Source organism: Sturnus vulgaris, chromosome W (genome assembly GCF_052056855.1).
Source record: "Sturnus vulgaris isolate bStuVul1 chromosome W, bStuVul1.hap1, whole genome shotgun sequence".
NCBI lineage: Eukaryota > Metazoa > Chordata > Aves > Passeriformes > Sturnidae > Sturnus > Sturnus vulgaris.
In genome coordinates this window covers 19,773,956-19,798,970 of record NC_142282.1, presented here as the reverse complement: position 1 = coordinate 19,798,970, position 25,015 = coordinate 19,773,956, and the positions used below count along the sequence as shown (strand labels likewise).

General features: G+C 44.4%; 2 protein-coding genes across 8 annotated transcripts in view; one reads left to right on the top strand and one right to left on the bottom strand.

Moving 5' to 3' along the window:
• Nucleotides 1-25,015, top strand: part of LOC148220029 (transmembrane protein 161B-like) — a 169,575-nt gene that overhangs the window by 11,508 nt on the left and 133,052 nt on the right. The window lies entirely within an intron of this gene.
• Nucleotides 17,106-23,503, bottom strand: LOC148220030 (uncharacterized). Its single transcript, XM_088155746.1, is given in 3 exon segments — nt 17,106-17,110; nt 19,002-19,143; nt 21,922-23,503. Coding segments are annotated over 3 exon segments (1,728 nt in total). The 5' UTR covers nt 23,503.

Sequence of the window (25,015 nt, the reverse complement as noted above, 5' to 3'; positions counted from 1 at the left end):
GTTTAAGACAACTACAAAAGTTGGGCCAGGCTCAGGCCGCGCTAGGGGGGGCGGCTGAGGTGTTAATCAGCCTTTCTGGGGCTGGGCCAGCAGCCCCACACTGCTCATGGCCACCCGGGCAGGCCCGGCCCGTCCGACAGCAGCAAGATTCGGCCTCCCCCCCCACGCCAGAGCCGCAGGCCGGTGGAGGAGGAAGCTGTGAAAATCTTATCACACAACTTTTTCTTCCCCCGGCCATTGGGTCCCCTCGTTGGCAAACGGGGCCCAAGCGGCCTCCTGAGCCTCACCCCCCCTCCCCCCCCCATATGGGGGAGGGGGAAGCTCGGATTGATGTTACCTGCTCAGCCACTGGAAAGACAAAGAGCCTCAGTTCCGGATTGCCTCCTTCAAAATGTGTGTTCACAGAGCGAACTAACTTTCTCTAATTGGCTGTTGCAGGTATCCCAACCCCCACAGAGGAAATTCTCTTAGAGAAAATCTCTCTCTGAGTCTCTTCTTCCCAAGTCAACCTATCACATGAGCATACACCTCGACCAGGCCAGAACTCCTGTCTGAAGAGAGAGGGGGTCCTCAGGGTCTTAGCCTCTATTCTTGCAACGGTCGTGAGGCATATGAGGGAAAAATTCCAGACCGACTCTTACACCACCCTGTGACTCATGATCTTCGTCAAGAGGGCTCCTTTGTAGTGTTGTTTCGAAGTCTTCAATTGCGAGGTCTTCAGGACTCCAAGTTGGTAGCATATCCCGGAAAACAGAGACAGAGAGTCAGACAGAATAGAAAAGTTGGAAAAAGATAAGGGAAAGGAAATGGAAAAGAAGAGAAAGAAAAAAAAAAACAAATAATCAATTCTAAATTAAAATATACATTCAATTTTGATTACAAAAAAAATAAACAATTTTTTCAAATTTTGATTACAAAGAAATAAACAATTTTAATTCAAAATACCACAAAATTAAAATGAGCAATTTTAGTTAAAATCATGTATCCTATTTCAAATACTCATGTAGTTCGTTTTGTGTCAATAACCTTAGGGATATCAACAGTGACCGATTTGTGTACATCCATTATAGATGTCAATTGTGTTAACCGTTTCATCATTTTCTAATTCATTATGTATAGGATTGCTGATAAAACAAAACCAATCAAAACCAAAATCAAGAGAACAATGATGGGATGACACAATTTGTTCAGGACACCTGTAGCAGTAGGTGACCTCCAAAGAGAGTATCCCACCACCTGTGTTCAGCATCTTTCTTTACTCTTTTCAAGACATGATGTATTTCTTCCACATTGTGATGAACAGTTATTAAGGTTTTTTGTCCGTTTTCCTTGATCCTTTCCAAAATTTCAATTAAATCCTGGTGAAGCAACAATTGCTTTACCAGAGTGAGGTTCTTCCCAATGGGAGTAGGCATTAGATGGAAAAATTCTGGACTGACTCTTACAGGCTCACAATCTGGCTATACTTAGGAATGTGCATTCTCCAAAAGCCTATGGTGCCTAGGAAAGCTTACATTTCCTTCTTGCTGGTTGGTGGAGATATTGCAGTGAATTTATTGATGACTTCAGTGGTAATCTCACACTGGCTGTTTTGCTACTTTACCTCCAGGAACTGGATTTTTCGGGTTGGTTCTTTGACTTAGCTTTTCTTGATGGCAAAACTGGCTTCTAGCATAATTGCGATGATCCTCTCCTCAAATCCTTCCATTGCTGTGTTTCCTCACACAATGATGTCATCAATGTACTGCAGATGTTCTGGACCTTCACCCTTTTCCAGTGCAGCCTGGATTAGTCCATGGCAGATGGTGGGGCTGTGTTTTCACCCCTGGGGCAGTCGGTTCCAGGTGTACTGCACGCCCCTCCAGGTGAAAGCAAACTGAGGCCTGCACTCTGCTGCCAGAGGAATGGAGAAAAATGCATTAGCAGTGTCAATAGTGGTGCACCACTTTTTTGCTTTGGACTGCAGCTCGTACTAGAGCTCCAACATGTCTGGCACAGCAGCGCTCAACAGTGGAGTCACTTCATTCAATGCATGATAGTCCACAGTCAATCTTCATTCTCTGTCAGACTTGCACACAAATCAAATGGGGCTGTTGAAGGGCGAGTGGGCTTTACTGACCACCCCTTGGCTCTGCAGCTCACAGATCATCTTGTGGATGGGGATTATGGCATCTCGATTCTATTGATATTGCCGGCGGTGCACCATAGAGGTGCCAATTGGTAACTGTTGCTCTTCCACCTTCAGGAATCCTACTGCACAATGGTTTTCTGGTAGTTCAGGTAATATGTTCAATTGCTTAAGGCCCTCTGCTTCTACAGCTGCGATTCCAAAAACCCACTTGAGTTCCTTTGGGTCTTTGTAATAGTCATTCTGGAGGAAGTCTATGCCTAGAATACGTGGTGCCTCTGGGCCAGTCACAATTGGATGTTTCTGCCACTCTTTCCCAGTCAGGCTCACCTCAGCTTCCAGCAGAGTCAATTCCTGAGATCCCCCTGTAACCCCAGCAATGGAAACAGGTTCTGCCCTTACATGTCCCGATGGCATTAAAGTACACTGTGGACCAGTATCAACTAACGCTTTGTATTTTTGTGGCTTTGATGTGCCATGCCATTGGATCCACACTGTCCAAAAGACCTGGTTTTTCCATGCCTCTCCCTGGCTAGAGGCAGGGCCCCTCTAGCCCTGGTTATCATTTTGTTGGGGGTTGAATTGTTCCCTTTTCTTTATGTGTAATTTTTCCCATTGTTATGCTAAGTATTTGTGGCTACACCTTAGTAGCAATAGTTTTCTCTCGCAGGGGGGTGGGGGATAGGGGGAGAGTGGAAAAGGAAAGGTGGGACAGGGGTCTGGGGTGGGCTCTCGCTCTCGCTTGGCTCGTGGAGTGGAGTGGAAGGAGGACGGCCAGTGCTCCGATCTAGCATCTTCCCTGCCATCCCAGCGCCAAGAGCCACGTTCCCTGTCGTCGAACACCGCTCTGCTCCTCTCCCACTTCATCCTACTACCTCCGGACACTCTGCCGAGCACCACGACCGACACCGTGAGGGGAGAGTTGCTCCTCCATCCCTCTCACACCTGGGCCGCTGCTGCCATCACCCAGCCCTCTTCGACTGCGCGGGACCTGCCCTGCCCCCACCACCGGTAACTGAGCGCAGGGAGAGAGGGCCTGTGGCCAAAAGGGACTGGAACTGAGCTATACTGTTCTGTTTTGTCAATTTTTATAGCTGTTGTTGTTTCTGCTGTTTTGCCTTGTTAGATATCAGTAAAGAACTGTTATTCCTATCCCTATATCTTCTGCCTGAAAGCCTCTGATTTGAAACTATAATAATTAGAAGGGAGGGGGTTGCACTCTGCATCTGAGGAAAGGGGTTAACACCTTTCCTTAGCAAATACCTGTCTTTCAAACCGAGACACATTTCTTTTCTGGGCATACATACTAGAGGTTTCTTCAAGGGAATCTGACAGATCATCCTTCCTTCTGTAATACCCGGCAGCCTGGTCATGGGAAGTTGAAGCTACCTTTACTTTAGTGGAGCTTTCTTGGTTAGTGTTTTCCATTTTGAGTTGACGCACCTGTGCTGCCAGGACAGAAGTGGGTTTTCTATCCTATTTTCTCATGTCTTCCCCACGGTCGGGTAAAAAGAACCACAGATCAGCTCGTGGGGTGTACCCTCTCTCCCTAGTTGAGGGACGTTGGGCTTTGACTTTGAGGCCTGTGACTTGCACAGGTGGCATATGGGAACTGTTCCTTTTTACTTTCTCCCTTATCTCCCTCATTTTGTCTTTGAGTTCCTTAACCACAGCAGAGACATGAGCCTGCATCAGGCAGTTGATTATACTCTCATAATTTCTAAGCTTGTTGGCGACAGAACCCACTGTCTTTTGGTTGTTATTAGCGTTAATTGTTGCAATAAATGTGGTGTATTGAGATGGCCCTAGATTTGCCAGATTCCACAACATCTGCCCTGTGCACCTGACCTTGTCAGGGTTATTGTCATGCTGTCTATCCCTCCCAAAGAGCACCTCCAGTACTGCCACTTCTCTCAGCTGTTGGATCCCTTTCTCAAGGGTCTTCCAGCGCATTCTATGATGGTATTCTGTCAGGATTGTTTGTTTTCTTTAAAAAGAGCTGAGCAGTTATTAGTTGCTATAAAGTTGTTTATTGTAAAAGCACATCAGTCTCAGAAGGCAAAAAGTCCTAAGTGTTAAAGTCCTTGAAAAAGCTTTTGGCATAGAATGCCAAATAGAAGTCAAGTCCCTATTAGAAGTAGAAGCAGCTCTCCTGGTGCAAAGCCCCAAGAAGGCTGAAGTTGCAGCCTAGTACAGAGTCCTGAGCAGAGGCAGAGTCTGCAGGCTGGTACAGAGTCTCGAGAAGTAGATGCTCCCTGGTTTTTACTTCTTCTGTTCTTCTTTTTCTTCCTCTTCTTCATGTGGTGGTAGTGATGATGATGATGGTGGAGGAAGAGAGAGCGAGAGAGCTCTCACTCCAATGCATGGATTCTTATTTACCAATAACTCAATAAGCTAAAAACATGAATCTGAAGCATTTCTTCTTAACCTATTAAAATTCTAGTTTCTTAGTACGGAAGTTTACGTATAATCTACTCATATGGTCTATCTGTTCTATCTGAAAAATGTAAGCAATATTCTTACTATATTTTTATTATGTCTAAAACTATGTTTTGAAGCTCTCATGGAGACTTGTTTTTTAAGACTTGTTTTCTACACTGATGTCTAAGGCTTTTACATTTTAAGGGACTTAAAACATATTCTCACCTACTTAAACTTATTTATCTACTTACATGAAACTTAAACTTACATCTCTATTTCATGTATGAGTGGCTTAATATACTTCAATCTATCCAAAGATTTTAATTCAATAACTGCATTTTGATCTCTCTCTGAGGAACTCAGAGACACCTCTGTTTTTCAGACTCCAACAGTACTCCTGCATTCTCTCTCTGTGGACAAACCTCTCTCTCACACTCATTAAAATCTGCTCCCAGAGGGAAAGGGGCCCTGGCTCCCTTACGAATACCTGATTCACACCTGAGTCCTGGGTCAAGGATCCCAAATTCCTTGCCTCAGTACCATCCAATTGCACACCTGTACCCATAAGGTCCCAGACCCGCAGTAACCAGGTTGTAAAAGCCTCATGGCCCTGTCGTACAATGTCTTTTTGCAGATTAGGGAGACTTTCATATGACAGGTACTTGGTGATGATCTCAACCTCTGGCTTCCCTGCTGGTTGTGAGGGCCCTCCTTTCTTATCCTTATTAACTAGGTGCTCTGATTTCATCTTAGACTTCTTCATTTCCACAGGGGCAACTGCTGCTGGCTGTGACTGCCTTTGTGGTTCAGCTGGAACTTGGACAGTTGTAACATATGTGGCTTCCACTGCAGCACCATCAGACTCTTCCTCTTTAAGGCGGGGAGAGGGTTTCTCACTAGCTGGGGAAATGTATTTCTTCAGCATCTGGCCCATCTCGTGCATCTTCTACAGAAAAACCACTACCCAGTCTGGGTGGTTTATTTCTGAGGTGGGCTGTAGGGCAGGGTCAGACTTTGGGGCAGCATCCCTAGTCTCTGGGGTGGGGTCAGGCTCTGTGGCAGCATCCCTATTCTCTGAAGTAGGTATCAGGGTGGTTATTCAAGCCAATCTCCCTTTATCTCTGAATGTTAAATAGAACAGGTATAATAGGCATATTAGCAACACCAGCCACTGTATGATATCATTAGCATTAAGAGAGGATTTGAACCCTTCGAAAACTGGTGGGGTAGACCCAAAGAGCTGAGTGAAGGGTTGGGAGAAAATTTCCCCTGGTATCATTTCCTTACAGAAGGTATCATTATTAAAGTAACCCCAAAAACATACAGCTAGTGTGTGATAGCCCTGAGTCCATGTGCCCGCCTTCCAGAGGAAGTTAAAGATCCATTAATTCCTCACCATATTAACCCACAAAGCAAACTGGATAACAGCCACAGTAGCCTTAGTTATAGGACCCATGTTTAGATAAGGGCCTGCAAATGGGAGAACTATAGCCACTACCATATGCCACCCGAACCAGGGTAAGCTAGACCACATGGTGCCGCCTACTGAGGTTTCTATATCCAGCAGAAAAAAAAAATTAGTTTACTCAAGAACTCTTATTCCTTTTTCTCTCAATGCCCTCATGTCCTACGTTAGGTGCCAAAATCTGTCTTGGTTTGAAAGACAGGTGTTTGTTAAGAAAGGCAGAAGCCTTTTTTTAAATGGACAATGTAAACCCTCTCCCTCCAAATTATTATAATTTTGAAATTAAGGAGCTCTTGGGCAAAGATATGAGAATAGGAATAACAGTTCTTTACTAGGAAAAAAAATTAAAACTACAGTAATAAAAAAACCCCAAACCCAAAACACTGACGGAGTCAGAATACAACCTGACACTCCGTCATACAGGGTGCTGGTAGCAGTTCAATTAAATGGTGGCTGCAGTCTTTCTGGAGTGAGAGATGTGGTTTTGTTGAAGCAGTGGTCCTGTAGAAGGGTGGAGTTCTTCTCCAAAGGTCCAGTGATGATGTAGAAGGGTCGATTTTCCTCGAATCCAGTGGAAAAAGTCTGCTCTGATGTTCCAAATCTCAGATTTTATCTAGGTAGGAAATGCTTGGCTCCTCCCCCTGGGTGGAGCATCTCACAATGGGATGATGTAATTTTATCAGTCATGCAGTGGGACTCAATGGCCCATTAACAGAAGATTTCTCCCTGGAGGAAGGATAGGTTGTGGAAAAGATAAAGAGCACTGCCCTACCTGGTTTCAACAGATGGTGATAGAATACATACTTTTGGTTGCATCCTGCTTTGCAAGCCAAGACACCACCCAATCAGTTCTTAACCCAGCGAAAAGTGTACCTGTCCAAGCCGTGGGCTGCCAGCTTTTCCAGGAGTATGCTGTGGGAGACAGTGTCAAAGGCCTTGCTGAAGTCCAAATAGACAACATCCACAGCCTTTCCTGCATCCTCCAGGCGGGTCACCTGGTCATAAAAGGCGACAAGGTTGGTTAAACACCACCTACCCCTCCTAAACCCATGCTGGCTGGGCCTGATACCCTGGCCATCGTGTAAGTGCTGCATGATGACACTCAGTATAAACTGTTCCATTACCTTACCGGGTACTGAGGTCAGGCTAACTAGCCTATAGTTACCAGGATCCTCCTTCCCACCACTTTTGTGAATGGGTGTCACATTGGCCAGTTTCCAGTCATCTGGAACCTTGCCAGTGAGCCAGGACCGTTGGTAAATGATGGAGAGTGACTACGCAAGCTCATCTGCCAGCTCCCTCATCACCCTGGGGTGGATCCCATCCGGTCCCATAGATTTATGAACATCCAAGTGGCTCAGCAGTTCTCTGACTGCCTCCTCCTGGATAACAGGGGGACCATTCTGCTCCCTGACACCATCTGCCAACCCAGGAGGACAGTTGTCCTGAGGACAAGCCCTCTTCCCACTAAAGACTGATGCAAAGAAGGCATTAAGCACTTCTGCCTTCTCCTCATGTGCAGTTACAAAGTTCCCTCCGACATCCAGTAGAGAACAAAGGTTGATCTTACTCTTCCATTTGCCATTAATATATTTGTAAAAACATTTTCTATTATCCTTTACAAAATTTGCCAAATTTAGTTCAAACTGAGCTTTGGCCTCACTATTTTTTTTCCTACATGCCCTAGAACCCCCTTAAATACTTCTGGAGAGACCTGACCCTCCTTCCTAAGATGATACATCCTCTTTTTATTCCTAACTTTTTTCAAAACCTCATTGCCCATCCAGGCTGGACGTTTGCCTCATCGATTCATCTTTTGGCACACAGGGACAGTCTGTTCCTGTGCCCTCAAGATCTCTGTTTAGAAGCATGCCCACCTTTCCTAGACTCCTTTGGTTTTAAGGGCTGCTTCCCAAGGAGCTCTCTGAATAAGTCTCCTAAATAGACCAAAATCTGCCCTCTGGAAATCCAATGTAAAAGTCTTATTGATGTTCCTCCTCATTTCACCAAATATCAAGAAGTCTATAATTTCATGATCACTATGCCCCAGCAGGCCAGGTGTTGTAAAAGTTGCCCCATGATCAAAGAACCCAAAATTCTGCTGATGACACCAACCCTTGAGCCACTTGTTGATAAAAAGGAAACAGAGGAATCCTGTAAATTTATTCAAATAAAGGGCATTTCCCATGGGGTCTCTCAAATTGTTGTTGGAGGACGCAGCCTCCTTTTTATCCTAATTTCCCGGCTGCATTTCCCTCTCTCTTTCCCCATTGGCAGAGGTACTTGAGAGGTACAGGCTTCCTGAACCACTTAATACAGATCCCCTTTCTAATGTGTAGCCCCCTGTGTTGGTTTTGCATTAAAGCTAACTTATACAAGTGACTTTTCTGAGAGGAGTTGTTGAGAGCTTCCTTTATGTTTCAGAAAAACCAATCAGTGATTGGTTTTGAGAATTAGCAACCTGTTAAACCACTAAAAAAGCTAAACGTGCCTCTGTGAACACACATTTTAAAATTAACAAACCCCAAAAATCTCTTTTCCATTCCAGGCTCAGTACAGGTCATGGATGGGGCTGGGCCCCTCTGCGTGGCCAGGCCTGGCTGGACATGCCTGAGCCGGGCCCTGCTTCCACTGCAGCACTAGCCAGCCCGGGTTCTCCCACCCAGCGGGGCCAGGTGGGCCCACGGCACACTTGAAATGCTGCCACTACTAAGTTTCGCCAAAAACCACAAGGCAGGGGGAGGGAAGGCCATCGGTTGCTAAGATCCTAGCTGATTCCCCCTCCCCTCAGCGCGACCAGACTGGCCTGCAGCTCGGCTGGAATGCTACTACTATATTCTAGCCTATATACTAAGATCCTAGCTTCCCCTCCAGCATGGCCGCTGAAAAATTCTCCACTGTAAACACTCTAAACCACAACCATAAACAAAACCACCAGTGCTAAAGCAAGCAAATGTTAAAGTAGCTATAATCTGATAAAAAATTCAACAAAAAGAGAGGGAAGAGTGATGAAGACCCTTTGCCCCTAGGGAAGAAGAAAAAATACCTCTGTTCCCAGAGATGAAGATGATCTCAAAGTTTAATAAAGAGAACCTTTGCTTCTAAACTACTCATCCTTAAAATAATACTGCAAAAGTTGACATAGCCCATAAACTCAGCTATAAGACAGCTGTAAAAGATAAGACAGACTTCACTGTTACAAATTTACCGGGCGGCTGCTATTCATAAAAATTAAAAGCCACAAAAAACTTTTCTTATAAAGAAGTCTCCATAGCCTAACAAGAGAGACTCCTCTCCCGAAGTAAACTAAAATCCACTATCTTAGAGATAGTAAACTGGCTAATTTGTTTCTATACGTTGTTAGTGTAAGAGAAAAGAATGTAGAGGGAGGAGAACTGTTCTAAAAGTTTTATTCTAATTCTTTAATTCTTTTTTTTCTTTAATTTCTATTAATAAAGTTTTTCTTTATACCTTTCTAAAATTTGGGCCTATTTTGCCTTTCCTCCTAATCCTCTCACAACAAAAAATTAGTAAATAATTCTATTAAGTGCAATAATATTTTAGCCAACACCAAACCCACCACATAAATTAGTTCATTAGCCAAAAAATCTCAAATTAGAAAATCAGTACCACTACACTTCCTTTTGTGTACTCAGTGTGTATGTGTACACACGTACTCACCGAGCATCCTCCATAATCAGACACCCCCAGAAAGCATCCTTTAAATTCAGTATTGAATAATACTGATATAAAGAAGGGATTTTAATCAGGCTAGTATAGGGCTGTAGGTTCCATCTGGTTTCTTAACTGGCAGGATAGGAGTGTTATAGGGAGACACATGGCTCAGAAAGACCTGCCTTTAGCAGGGACTCAATGACAGGCTGTAACCCCTTCCTTCCTTCCTTCCTTCCTTCCTTCCTTCCTTCCTTCCTTCCTTCCTTCCTTCCTTCCTTCCTTCCTTCCTTCCTTCCTTCCTTCCTTCCTTCCTTCCTTCCTTCCTTCCTTCCTTCCTTCCTTCCTTCCTTCCTTCCTTCCTTCCTTCCTTCCTCCCTCCCTTGAAATAGTGTATTGCTGTATAGACAACACTTGTCCTGGTTGTTTCAAAGTAATTTGGAGAGACTCTATGTCTAATTTTCTGTATTTCCCTGGGGCTGTCCACACTTCTGGGTTTATTTCAGCATAAGCTTCTCATTTTACACAAAGTTGCCAGTATTAGTCTCTGTATCGTCCTTCACAACACTAATTTGCATTCCCACTTTAGCCATCAAATTCCTTCCCACTAAGTTACATTCACAATTAGGAACAAACAGAAATTCCTTCATTTCAAACCTATTCCTCACATCTACTAATAGTGGTTGAATAAAACCCACCCGCTCATCCCTTCAACTCACCCCTTGAATAATCAAAGATCTTTTTTGACAATTTTCCCTCCTTAGGGATAAAATTCAAGGTGTCTCGAGAGGCCCCTGTGTCTACCAGGAAACACACCTCCTCTCGATCTGGGCCCACCTTAAAAGTTATCAAGGGCTCCTGAGTGGTGGGTCCCCAGTATAATGGGAGCCCCTGACACCCCTAACAATTCATCTCCATTATCCTCTGGACTTCCTCCTCCTGAGGATCCAGCTGTCTGATCCAGCTGTCTCTGCGGATACTCCTGCTTCCAGTGTCCCTCTGTCCTGCAGATAGCACAGATTCCATCCCAACCGCTGTTTGGGTTGGCTCTCCCCTGCTGAGGAGGGAATGCCTCTGCCATGGTCTTTTTGCTGACCCCATCCCCTCTGTCCCAGGGGACCCCTTGGACTCTGCAGCTTATTTTTCCAGGGCTGTAAAAACTCTGCTATCATCTTTGCCTTTGCCTTTTCCTCATCCCTTCTTACATATATCTGCTGTGTTTTCTAACCAATTCCTCCAGAGGCTTATTCTGCCACTCTTCATCTTTCTGTACTCCTTTCCTTATATCAGGCCAGGATTTAGTAACAAATTTTACCTTCAGCAATGTGTCAAAGGCTGGTCCCTCAGGATCCATCCTCTTGTGATTCTGCAAGGCATCCCTAATCCTCTCCAACCAATGAGGGGGGCTTTCATGCTTTTCCTGTTCTAACGACATAGCCTTAGCTATGTTGTTCGTTCTGAGAGCTGCTGATTTGATTGCCCTAATCAAATAAGCACGATAATTGCAGAGGAGGGTCAGATTGGCCTGATTATTTGGGTCCCAGTAGGGGTCCACCTGGGGGATTACATCATCCACCATAGATGCGTTGGGTCCAGCCCCCCTGCTGCTCGTGGATGTTCATCCTCCCACAGCCGCCAAGCTGCAAAATCATTAATTTCTCTGATGACCAAAACAAAATCTCCAAGAGAAAATCCCAATCCTTCCATGTATAATCCTGTCTTGGTTTGAAAGACAGGTGTGTGCTAAGGAAGGCAGAGGCCTCCCTTGGAATGGAAAATGTAAACCTCCTCCCTCCAAATTATTATAATTTTGAAATTAAGGAGCTCTCGGGAAAAGATATGAGAATAGGAATAACAGTTCTTTACTAGTATGTATAATAAAGCAAACAGACTACAACAACAACAACTATGGCATTAAGAACAAACAGAACCAGGAACCCAGTGATAACCTTCTCAGTCTCAGGCACTTTCCCCTTTGGTTTAGTTATGGTAACAGCCAGCAGGGGCGCTGGTGACTTGGTGGACAGGGCAGGTGCGATGATTCCCCTGCGGCTGCAGGGGGCTCTGTGGCATGGGCTCGGGGACCACATGGTAATGCTGGCTTGGCTGAGATGGGAAGGGATGGAAGAGAGGCTTTGCTTCACAAACCCTTGGGGCAGTCAATCCTGGTGTCCCAGCAGGACTCACAGAAACAGCAAGCTGGGCTGTCAGGAATGAGCAAAAATCCCAGGGTGTTAGAGGAGATGTATCAGAAGCTCCAGAGCTGTGGCTGAAACTGTGGGACGTCTAGACAGGCAGGGGGTGAGGGGCTACAGTGTAGAGAAAACTCGGAGAAGCAAAGCCAAAGAAGCAGCGGGGTCAGGACAGCGGCAGCCTGGCTCCCAACAGGGCAGAAAGGGGCGAGCTCAAGATCCCAGGCACTCGATCAGATGGGGATAGGTCCTTCTTTTAGTGAGGTGGGTGTTAATAAGGTCCCAATTCAGTGGCTGTTCTTACAAGCAAAGGCTCATCTCATAGCAGAAGAAACAGCTCTGGACTGGGCTCTGGCAGCAGCAACGAGTTCCCAAGCAGCAGCTCCAACCGTACTCCTCCGAAGTCGCGAGTGAGAGAGTTAGCAGCTGCCCCAGTCCCGTCCCCTACCTGTCCAACTCTCACGGCACGTCTGCCCTTCCGAGAGAAACTCCCAAAAAACAAGAGGAGTGCCACCAGACACCCTCCTCCCCTGAGGCTAGTCCACCTCCCTCAAGTACCCAGCCATCAGTGCTTCCTAGCAACTCAATGGGAAAAAATTCCACAAGTAAAAAGGAACAAAAGGAAAGAAACCCGATCCCCAACAAATCCACATTTCCCAAATATTCCTCTATCTTTTCCCCCACCCCTATGGGATCATCCAAATTTGGGGGTAATTCCTTTTTCAACCCTCTTATATCCTAGGTAGTAAATGGTACAATTACAAACCCAAACCCTCCCCCTTGACTCCCCAAGGGAACTTGACATAGTGTCATCTGGTGTACTCCTGTCTCTTGAGTCCAGGGGGCTTCTGATGTCCTATACTGAGTTCCTCTTCTAGTTGTAGGGGTGATAGGATATGCTGCCCTTCTCCCCTTTCACTGTCATTATCCTAGGGTGGGTCAGTAGGAATAGCATTTCCCTGATCCCTTTGCCCCAGAAGTTGAGGATACAGGGGACCTGCAGCTGGCCCTGAGTCAGCTGGCAAAATTGGAGGACAACATGGGGGAAGGTGCTGAAACACATCCCAATCCTCACTGTTTTTGTCTTCCTCCCCTTTTTCTTCTTCTTCCTTCTTTCTTAACACATAGACCTCTCCTATTGCTTGTTTCAACCATATCAATCCACTTTCCATTTCAAGCAATCCTTTCCAATTCTCCTCTAAATACAACCACATACTTTGACATAAACTAAGTCTATCTGTTCCATAAGGTGGCCATTTATGCCCCTTTGGTAAATCATACTTTGGCCAAACAAAATAACAATATTCTACTATTATGTCCATAGTTACCTCTGGGGGAATGCATAATCTGTCCCAAGACCTCAGCATTCCCCCCAAGGGACTCTTCGGGGGTATTTATGGGATTGTCATCCCTTTTGCTGCGGGCCCTTCCCAGATTTACCTTTGCAACCTTCCATGAGTGCCCTGTTTTACCTGTGCTACCCTCAATGGGTGCCCTCCCAGATTTACTCTCCAAAGATCCCATTGTACTCATCGGTGAGATTTTCAGTGGTCCTTTCCTGTGGACTCTTCATGGGCCCCCCTGGTCTGCCACTCCTTTGTCTCCTGGACAGTCTCGGGAACCCAATCAATCGCCCAGTGCCAGCTGCCACCAAGGGGAGCTGATCACTGAAACTGGGTGAGGTGCGCCTTCAAATCCGCTTGCTGCTTGCCCCAGGAGGCTGGAAATATCCCTGACAAGAGCCCCGAAATGGTCAGGAAAATTAATCTACGAACACCAGAGGTTTATGTCCAAAAAGAGACAGAGGAGTCCTGTAACTTTATTCAAATAAAGGGAGAGGTCATGGGCATTTCCCATGGGGTGTCTCAAATTATTAGAGGATGCAGCCTCCTTTTTATCCTAATTTCCTGGCTGCATTTCCCTCTTTCTTTCCCCATTGGCTGAGGTACTCGAGAGGTAGAAGCTTCCTGAACCACTTAATATAGACCCCCTTCTAATGTGTACCCCCTCTTTTTCTTTTCCTTGTGTCTCTGTTCTTTTTCTCTAAATCAAGAGATTTAGCACAGTCTTGAGTAAGTAAGTCTGTGTCGATTAGTGGAATTCCTATGGAATTTATCGTTCTCTCCATTGCTTCTTTCACCTCTCCATATCTGGCCTTATCTACCATCAGGCCCATCGTTTGTAAAGACACCTTCTCATTCCTTTCATCTTAAACTAAGACATTTTGTTACATAAGAAAATAAGTAGTTGGCATTGCATTGCTGAAGGTGAAGTTGTAATTTAGATTCTACTAAATGCTTTTTCAGGCATGCATTTATATGAGTAATCTTGGTGCATATAACTGTTGACTTCACATCAAGGCTGTCATCTTGCAGTGGTGGAGATGGTTATTATTAGTGAACAAGTAGTTTCAAAGTCCTGTGTAAAACTAGGTGTTGAATTATTTGCAAGATCTGGGTATGTGATACAGTGACTGCTTGGAGGATCCAAGGGGAAATGGTCAGTAACCTGATATGCCACTTAGACACTCAGAAGCCTATGGGGACAGATACGATCCACCTGAGGGAGCTGGCAAAAGTACTTACAGAGGCACTTTCAATCATTTGTCATCAGTCCTGACTAACCGGAGAGGTTCCAGTAGACTGGAATTCAGCAAATGTGACTCCCATCTACAAGAAGGGCCTGAAGAAGGATCTTGGGAACTAGAGGTCTGTCAGTCTGACCTTTGTGCCAGGGAATGTAGTGGAGCAGATCATCTTGAGGGGCATCACATGGCACATGCAGGACAACCAAGGGATCAGGCCCAGACAGCATGGGTTTAGAAAAGGCAGGTAGGTCCTGCTTGATTAACCTGGTCTTGTTGTAGGACAGGGTGACCTGCTTAGTACATGAGGAAAAGGCTATGGATGTTATCTACCTAGACAAGCTTTTAACATCACTTCCCACAGCATTCTTCTGGAGAAACTGGCTGCTAATGTCTTGGATAGTGTAGTGGGTTGACCTTGGCTAGGTGCCCACCAAGCTGCTCTATCGTTCTCCTTCCCAATGGGACAGGGGATATTAGGATGGGGTCATTGGTCGGGAGACAGAGACAACACGTACTCGAGCATCCTCAACAAACAGCACTGAGTTTATTATGGCCATCTCTTTTATAGGAGGTTTGAATTTCCCAGGCTTACACGTGTGATTGGTTGAGGTCTTAACACCACCCAACTCCCTGGCCAATGATACATCTGCATTTAGATCTGAATGAGATTGACTGAGGGTCCCTGTGTAGGTTTGAATCCAACCTATCCTTGTTCACCCAAGGACCTGTTTATTGAACCAGGCTAGCCAAACTGGGTTTCTTATTCATGGCCAAATTATTTGCCCAGCTACAGACTAGCTGTGCTGTGACAAGGGGTGGGAAAATAAAATGGAAAACAGCTAGTAAGTTGAGATAAAGTAGTTTACTAAAGGAAAAAAAAAAAAGGGAAAGTTTGCACTCGCAGAAGCAAAGGGAAAAAATTAATCTCTACTTCCCATCAGTGAGGAATGTTCAAACACTTCTCAGGAAGCAGGGCTTCAGCATGTGCAGCGGTTGCTCTGGAAGGCAAGCATTGTAGAATAACAAATGCACCCTCCCCATTCTTTCTTCCTCTGTTAGCTTTTATATCTGAGTTGACGTCATATGGTATGGAATCCCTTTGGTTAATTTGGGTCAGCTGCCCTGGTTGTGTCCCCTCCCAGCATCTTGCCTACTCCCAGTCCCTTGATGGGGAGGGAGAAATGTTAGAGAGAGAGAGAGAGTGCTGCTCAGCAGTAGCCAAAACACTGGTGTGTTATCAACAGCTTTCTAGCTACTAATGCAAAGCACAGCATTGTGAGGGCTGCTAATGAAAAATGAATTCTATCTCAGACCAAATACAATCTCCATCCCTTATTCCATACCATTTGCATCATACTTGGATCCCACATAATTTATATATCTCCAACTGTTCCATTATATTTATTTCTCATTACTGGAGACCCTTCTTGCCCACACATACAACTTAAACTGAAATCTTAAACCATCATTCTACCAAACATACATTTTCATTAACTACTATCCCCCTGTCGTTTCAGAGATAGATATTATTTTCCCATTTCATGGGCTTCCTCCAGCCTTCCAGGTCCGTGACTTGGGCTCCATTCCATAAGGATGGGTGGTCAGGACAGGAGAAGCAGCATACTTTGTTGGGCACTGGCCCAGCTTGAGTCATTGTCACATTCTCCTTGCTCCTCGCAAAATTCATTCTTCATTAGTTCATGTAATTCCTGCTACTTTACTTCCTGCAACCTAAAACTTACATCACATATTATTTTTCCCCCAAAGTTTAATCTCCTTGAGGCACACACCAGGTCTCCCCATCCTTCCGCATTACCCACCAAGTATACCCAGGTCTTTGGGCAAAGACAATCCCACAAATAGGTTTGTCTTTTCCCATGGGAGGAGAAATCCATAACAACTTCTCCAGCCACTTCCCTACTAATAGTGAAGGGACCTTATCTCCTCCTACACTGTGTAGGGGTTTTGTTTGGGCAGGACCAGGGCAGTTAGCAAATGCCCTAGTATTAACTAGCCAAATGGCTTCTGCTAAATTTGCATCCCAATGCTTCCATATCCCATTACCTAACACTCTTATCATAGTGTTCAGCAGTCCATTATACCTCTCAATCTTCCCAGAGGCTTGTGGGTGGTAAGGCATGTGATATATCCACTCAATGTCATGTTTCTTTGCCCAAGAGTTTATGAGGTTATTTCTAAAATGAGCCCCATTGTCTGATTCAATTCTCTCTTGGGTACCATGTTGCCATAAAATGTGTCTTTCAAGGCCTGAGATGGTGTTTCAAGCAGTAGCACAGTTTACTGGGTATGTTTCCAGCTAGCCAGTTGTTGCCTCTACCATGGCTCTTGCCTTGGTGTGTTTATAGCAGTGGTCCAATGTAGTCAATTTGCCAGGCCTCACCATATCAGAAACCCAGCTACCGCTCTCTATTCCAAGGAGATTTTACTCATGTGGCTTGCTTGATCGCAGCACGTTTCACATTCATGAATAACCTGTGCAATAGCCTCCATGGTAAGGTCCACTTCTGATCAAAAGCCCACCTGTATTTTGCATCCCTTCTTAGATGCTGTCCTGGGGTGACTTTATGATACTGGTATCCCCATCGTCTGTCTTTTTGCTCAGAAATGGATCTTGTAGCTTTAAGCTAGGCCCAGAGAGAGAGAGAAAGAGAGAGGAAGGGAGTGGTGGAATTTTTTTGCGCTGTATTCAAGAGTTCAGCTTTCACCAAGCTTGTGGCAGTTCTGTGCTGATGCCTAGAGAAGCTGGAACAGAGGCTACACAGAGTTAAGGGGAATAAAATGGATATTTATTGAGAGTCCTTCAAAGGCCACTCCCTGGATGGTTCCAAGATGGAAGCAAAAGAGGGCTTGGTCACGAGATCTCACATCTTGATAGGTTTTAGTCCATTTGCATGCAGGAGTCAATTGTCCAATTAATAGTCTCAAATCATGAAGTTTCATCCTCCTTGCTTGCTTGCTTGCCCACCCTCCTCTTTTCACGTTGTTTATGCTTAGGGCCTGAAGTTTGAAGAAATTGTCCTTGAGTTCTTAGCTGGAATAGGACTGTTTTGTCTTCACCACCCAAGCACAACAGAAAAGCACACCCAAGCAGAACAGAAAAACTTAAAACTTAAGGCATCACTCCAAGCTCTCTGTTGCAGAGAGAGAGAAACAGGGAGCTTTTCTTGCTTTTTTGTTGTTTTTCCTTGTTAGCTACAGCAATAAAGGTTTTTCCAGGACTTTTTTTCTGGAACTGTTCAGCTTCTCTCTGGTTCAGAACACCAGGACAGTCGCCTGCCCCCCTCCCCCCCCAAGCTGCTTTGCGGCCTGCATGCCTGGTCTGAGCCCCAGAGGGACTGAAAGAGACTGAGCGAGCCGAGCCACACCCCATGAAAGGACTCTCTCTGGACTACAGAAGGACTTTCTGAATTTGCCATCTCTTCAGAACAATGAGAGGTTTTATTGTTTAATATTATTAATTTTCTCATGTTTGTGAGTACTTTGCTTGTCGAATAAACAATTTTTTCCAATTTTTTCCAAGGAGGTTTTTTTCTCCCGAACCAGTAGGGGGAAGGGCCACTGAAATCTACTGTCTAGAGGAGACCTCTTTGGAGGTTTCCTTTCAAAATTTGCCCTAAACCAGGACAGATACCCTGATGTTTCATGTGCCCATTGGGTTATAAATAGCTCACCCTTTCACTCCCTGTCTAGGTCTACCTGAGCTATTCCAATCTTAGCAGCCTTATCTACCTGTTCATTGTTCTGATGTTCTTCAGTGGCATGAATTTTGGGCACGTGAGCATCTACATGACGTACCTTCAGAGCCATGCTTTCTACCCATGCAGCGATGTCCTGCCACAATGCAGCAGCCCAGATGTGTTTACCCCTGCATTGCCAATTGGTCTTCTTCCATTGCTGCAGCCACCTCCATAGGGCATTAGTCATCATCCAGGAGTCAATATAGAGTACAGGCCACTTTTCTCATTTAGTAATCCATACGGCTAGTTAGATGGCTTTCACTTCTGCAAATTGGCTTGACTTGCCTTCCCCTTCAGCAGCCTCAGTGACTTGTCATGTGTAAAAACCACTGATCACCACTCTCTGAGTGCGATCTGTTAGCCATTTTCCTACCCACCTTGCAGACCACCCATCCTGTCTGTATCTTGCCAGTATCTCCAGAAGACTGTGGGAAACTGCTGAATGCTTTGCTGAAGTCCAGATGTCTTGGTTTAAAAGACAAATGTCTGCTAAGGAAGGCAGGAACCTTCCTGGAATGGAAAGATGACCCTTCCCTCCAAGTTATTGTAACCTTGAAATTACAGAGCTTCCAGGGTAAACGAATATATGAAAAGGAATAACAGTTCTTTACTAGAATATATATATATATATATGTATATAACGAGACAGAACAAACAACAACACAAAAAAAGACATTTCTCACCCACTAAGCACTGTTTCCCTTTTAGTATAGTCACGACCATAACTGGCAGGGGCTGCTGGTGGCTCAGGCAAGGCGAAGAAGATGCAGTATCTTACTTGCGGCCGACAGGGGGCACTCCAATGCAGGCTCAGAACCTTCCAGGGGGACAATGCTGGCTCCGATGAAAGGGAGTAACTCCCCAGAGCACCCATGCAGGCGGCGGCTGGTCTCGGCACTGCCAACGACAGCAGGCACAAGCTGTGGAAGGTATGCAGGGCTCGACCATAGTGCTGAGCCACCATGCAGAAAGAGATCCAGCCGTGACTGCCCTGGCTCCAGGTGGCACAGCTAGTTATTCTCAAATGGCAGAGAGGCAGGGGAAAAGCAGGCAGATTCGCTCGTAGTGCTGAATTGCAGAGTAGCAAAATCCCAGAGCCAAATACACAAAAGCTCCCACAGCAGCCATGTGACCAACCACTGAATCCCTGGCAGAAGGAAGGCAGGTAGGACCCACCCTCTGCAAGGTCTTGGGCACAGACTACGCTTCTCGTGCGATATCTCCTGAACCATGGGGGAAGGAGGGGGGAAGGGACTGCCTGGGCAGCCTTTAGGAAGACACATGCTAAAGCAAACTCCCCCCCCAATATCTTAGCTGTGACTCATCATTATGCGTCATCTCCCATGACACCAGGTAAACATCGGCTGATCTCCCCATGTTAACAGAAGATGATATTTTGTTGTAGGTTATCTGATTAGTCTGTCATGATTTGCCATTGGTAAATCTGTGCTGGCTTTTCCCAATTACCTGCTTGTGGTGGTTTGTATAAATTTCCTGAAATAGTTCCCTGTCAGGACCTGGGCAGCCTCATTTGGACCTGACAAGGACAAATTGGAGTCTGATTTTTAATATTGACTCATTGTTACACCAATGAGAAAGTTTATGCACCTTTGTGAAACACACATGTTGTAGCGGCTTTAGTGTTGCCCAAATTGCCAGTGCACCCATTAGAATTATTTACTCAATTTTTTATGAGAGATAGGATTAGGAGGAAGGCAGAGCAGGCTTAAACTTTGAAGGGTACAAAAAAAACCCTTTATTACTAGAAACTACAAGAAAAAATAATAAGAATCAGAATAAAACTTTCAGAACATTTCTCCTTCCCCCACAACTTCCTTTCTTTTACATCGACCATGTATAGAAACAAATCAGTCCGTTTACCATCTTTAAAAATAGTCTTCCACCAATTTACTTGGGAGAGGAGTTTCTCCACTCTATGGAAATTTCTCCACAATAAAGTTTTCTCCTGGCCTCGATGTCACAGTGAATCAGCCACCTGGGAGAATGGAAATCTGATCACTGTGTAAAAGACCCATCCTTGACTGACAGTCTTCCCACAACTATTATCGAGGACTGTCACGATCTGCTATTACTACAGGGGGGGGTCGTGATGGTTCGTTTGATCTCAGAGGTGCAAACAGGCAAATAGCAGGCGACAAAATCAGTTTATTCAACAGCAACACATTTTTATTAATGCCAACAACTCAGTTGCAATAGAGGGGAGAGATATAGGAAACGAAATATAGAGAGAGAGAGAGAAAGAGGGGGATGGGAAAATAGCTACCAACAGATGAGATGGACGTCCTCACGGGCCAGCCAATGGACGGATCTTCATCCATGGGGAGTACTCAAGGGTCTTCTCCAGACGGTCGCTCTTTTATAGTCCTTCTCCAAAGTGAGTGGCTTCTGGCCAAGAGGTGGGGAGATTTATGGATTATTGTGAGGGTTGCTCAGAGAAACAGGTGTACAGAACCTGCCGCTCCAACTAGTGCCTGCTTGAGAGCAGTGTATCTTGAAGCACAGTGAGCACCTGCAAACAGTCCTTTAGCAAGCATCTACCTTGGGCAGGCCAGAAAACCATTGTCCAGAGTCAACCTGGTTTAGGGCAAATTTGGGGGAAAACCTCCAGAAAGAGCCCCCAGAAAGAAAACCCCCACGACTCCTCCCCCCAACACCGGGTTCAGGAAGAATTTCCTCAGAGAGAAGTGGAAAAAAACCCTGTTTATTTAACAAGCAAAACACTCCCCAGCACAAAAAAAATGCACAACACCAGATGACAAAAACTCTTTCACCGTTCTGAAGGGATGACAAACTCAGAAAGTCTCTCTTGCGAGTGGTAGCCCAGTTATCAGTCTCCGGTGTGGGGGATGACTGCTGCAGGTCACAGAATGCAGACTCCTGGTGTTTCTTGGTGTTTCCCAGGTCCCCGTCTGGAACAGGTTCAGATGGTATTCAGGAAAGGGAGAGAAAAAAAAAACAGTCCAGGGAAAAAATTGGACTGCCTAGCTAAACTAACTAATAAGCAAAATCATGGGCAAAAGCAAAAAGTAGGAACGAAAGGAAGCAAGCCAGAAAGCAAGCAAGCAAAGCCTAGCCTCTCCTAAACACAGACCATGGGGGAGGTGAGCCGGCTGATAACAAGACAAAACAAAGCTTCACTTTCAGAGTCAGTCCTGAAAGCACAGAACATAATACGAAGCATAAACAGAACACACGATTGGGGATACAAGCACCATAACGTCACTCTAGGACAGGGTCCTCAGGGTCTTCTTGCAACTGTCTTGAGGCAAAAACAAGGGAAACTCCGGACCGACTCTTACACCACCTCATGACTCACGATTGTCTTCAAGAGCACTCCTTTGTAGAGTTGTTGCAAAGTGTTCAGGACTCGTCCAAGTTGGTAGCATATCCCAGAAAACAGAGTCAGAGAGAATAGAAAAGCAGGAAAAAATAAGGGAAAGGAAAAGGAAAAAGAGAAAGAGAGAGATAAAACAAAACAAAACAAATAATCAATTCTCAATTAAAATATACATTCCATTTTGATTACAAAGAAACAAACATTTTTTTTCCAGTTTTTTGATTACAACAAAAAAAAGTAAATTTTAGTTACAAAAAAAATTATTTAATTCTAAAAAATGTCACACAATCAAGAATAAGCAATTTTAGTCAATATCACAGTTTATCCTATTTTTGAATACCTGTGTAGTTTGTCTTGTGTCAATAACTTTAGGGATATCAACAGTGACCGATTTGTGTACATCCATTATAGATGTCAATTTTGTTAACTGTTTCATCATTTTCCAATTCATGATGTATAGGATTGCTGATATAACAAAACGAATTAAAACCAAAATCAAGAGAACAATAATGGGATGACACAATTGGTTCAGGACACCTGTAGCAGTAGGTGACCACCCAAATAGAGTATCCCACCACCACCTGTGTTCGGCATCTTTTTTTACTCTTTCCAAAACACGATGTATTTCTTCCACATTGAGATGGACAGTTATTAAGGTTTTTTGTCCGTTTTCCTTGATCGTCTCCAAAATTTCAATCAGATCTTGGTGAAGCAACAATTGCTTCACCAGAGTGAGGTTCATTCCAATTGGAGTGGGCAATAGATGGTGGATCAGTGTGTAATTTAACTGCAAAAGGTGGTAAGAAATAACTGGAGCTATATGGGAAAAGTCATATCCTGCAATTCTGGTAAAGTTACAAACACAAAGATTAGAATGATTTTTAGTATTCACTACCAAGTTTTCTATAAAAACATTATCACAAGCAGTTCTAAAGCATGCACATCCATTGCCTATATATACCAGTACTGTTTCAGGAATCTCGTTTGGATGAATTTCAAAGCTACAAACATTCTGTTCTGTGTCCAAGCAGATATCTTGAGCTCTAATTGCATTACTTTCACAGATAAACCCTTGTTGTTCCTGGACAATGCAAGTTTCCAAATTAACAGTTTCCAAATTCACACCAATTTGACAGGCCCATTCCCTATCCTTGAAAGGATAGAGAACAGCTCCATCATGGTTCAACCCTAATGCAACGATGGGGAATATTGAATGCACTGAAGCATTACGAATTGTCAGTACAAAGGCTGTGGCTGTGTTTGTGCTGGGATCATAGGTAAAATTTACTAAGTTCCACCAGGATTGGAATTCTCTTTCAAAATCAGTGGCACTGTCCCAGACTATTTTTCGAATTTCAGTGGGAAAAGTGCCTTCCTCTCCTTCTCGTATAATTGAAGCAGCAACCGACTGCATCCACAACTGGGCCTGGATACAACTGAGAGCCAGAGAGATGTTATTTTGTGTAGCACCAAGTACATCGATTATCAATTTGTGGTCATTTACATTTACCTCTTCCCAATTTGGTAATATGTTTGATAACAACCACTGTTTGGTTCCCAAAGCTGTTAAGGATGATTGCAGGGTCTGTTGTAATTTGGCTACATCTCCAGCTGTGGTAGCCAATTTATTCATTAGTACTTCTGAATCAATGCTATTCAAAATTCCCAATCCTGTTCCCACAACACCGGTTATGTCTCTTGTCGTTCATTTCTTAGAAGGAATACGTTTTCACAACCAGGTTGTCCATCCCTCAAAAGAAGTCTGCAGAAAGGGTGAACAAGCTGGTTGAACTTCTGAGACATTATTTTGCATCGACAATTTGATTTGTTTAAGAGACCATGCCAGATTAAACAATATTTGTTGTTGGCCAGTTTTTCTGATTACATACGGTCCAATTCCAAAAATTCTCAGACTCAGCATAACTGGTGGTTGGGTGGTAGGTGTTACAACATTAACATCAAGTTTTTCCCAGTATTTTGTATTGTTTTTACCACACATGATTTTATGGGAAAATTGTACAGCAGTTAAATTTAGCCAACAATTCTAATTTTGATTTCACAATATAAAACACGACCATAAAGTCCTATGCCATAACTGTATGCAGGTTCAATGAGGGATTCAGCAATTAATTTACAGGTTATTGTAACATCATCACCTTGTATTACCACGAAAGGAGGAGAAACATTGTTTTTATCATCCAACACTAGGGGGTGCTTCTTCATGTCCTTTGGCGTTCTTCTGTGAAAAGTAAACACAACAGAGTCTGCCACCAGGAGGCAGGAGATTAAAATGATGGAACTATCCAGCGTGTAGCACGGACTGGAATTCTGTTAACTTCCCAATCATTTTGCTGCCAAAAAGGAAGCCACTCTGTACCACCTTTAAACACAGCATAAGAGTCAGTGTAGATGTAAACAAGAGAGGCATTCTGTACCTCAAGTTGGAAAGCACTCCAAACAACTGTCAGCTCCCCAACTGCCCTGTATTTTTCCACCTTTCTCTCTCATTTGGCAGAAGCATCAGTGAACCAAGAATTTGCTGATTGTTCAGGGGAAAAAGGAGGGGCCACTTTAATTACCAAGGCAGGTTTGTCATGGCTATTAGCCAAGCTCTCAGTTTCTTGTATTGCCAGATTTTTTTACAGCTCCTTCTGTTACTGAGATGTTACAGTAATGTTCTATCTGGCCATACCTCTTCCTAAGTGAGGCTCTCTGGGCCACCCCGTGGGGGGGCGAGGGGGTCCCAGTGGTGACTATAATGTGTTTTGTCCAGAACACTAATAATTCTAGACCTTGTTGGAAATCTTTCCTGGATTCAAGCATTTCAATCTGATCTAAGGAGTTTAGGGTATCTCCCACTACTTTTATTTTGTCTCCTCCCACCAGGATATCATCAATATATTGATAAACAGCTACATTGTCAGGTTTGGGTATCTTGTCTAATTCCTGGGCTAAAGCGTGGTTGGCCAAAGTGGGGGAGTGTTTATACCCTTGGGAAAGCCCAGTGCAGGTGTACTGCTTTGGCTCAACTCCCAGAACCTGTGGAGAAGGTTGCTTGGGGGGTGCATCATTGATATAATCATCTTCTATTTTAATCACAGGTTTCAAGTTGGGGCAGCAGTGTTGCCCACAATTTTTCATCAAAGTTAGGTCCTTTTGAGGGTATATTTGATTAATGTGAACAGGTTCCTTCTCCTGTGTTTCTTTTGGTGAGTCAACATGCTTTGAATTTTTGGCCCGTTCTTCTCTTAGGGCAGCTTGTAACAAATGGTTTTCATCTCGCAACAAATGGTTCTCATTCCTTTCTTCATCTAATTGTTTTTGCAAAATTCGAATGAGATTTTGTAGAGAGTCTATAATTGTTCTTTCCTCACTTCTTCGCTTAGAGCGAGTTTCTAGAGCTGCCATAAGACAAGATCCTAAAACTGAGCAGA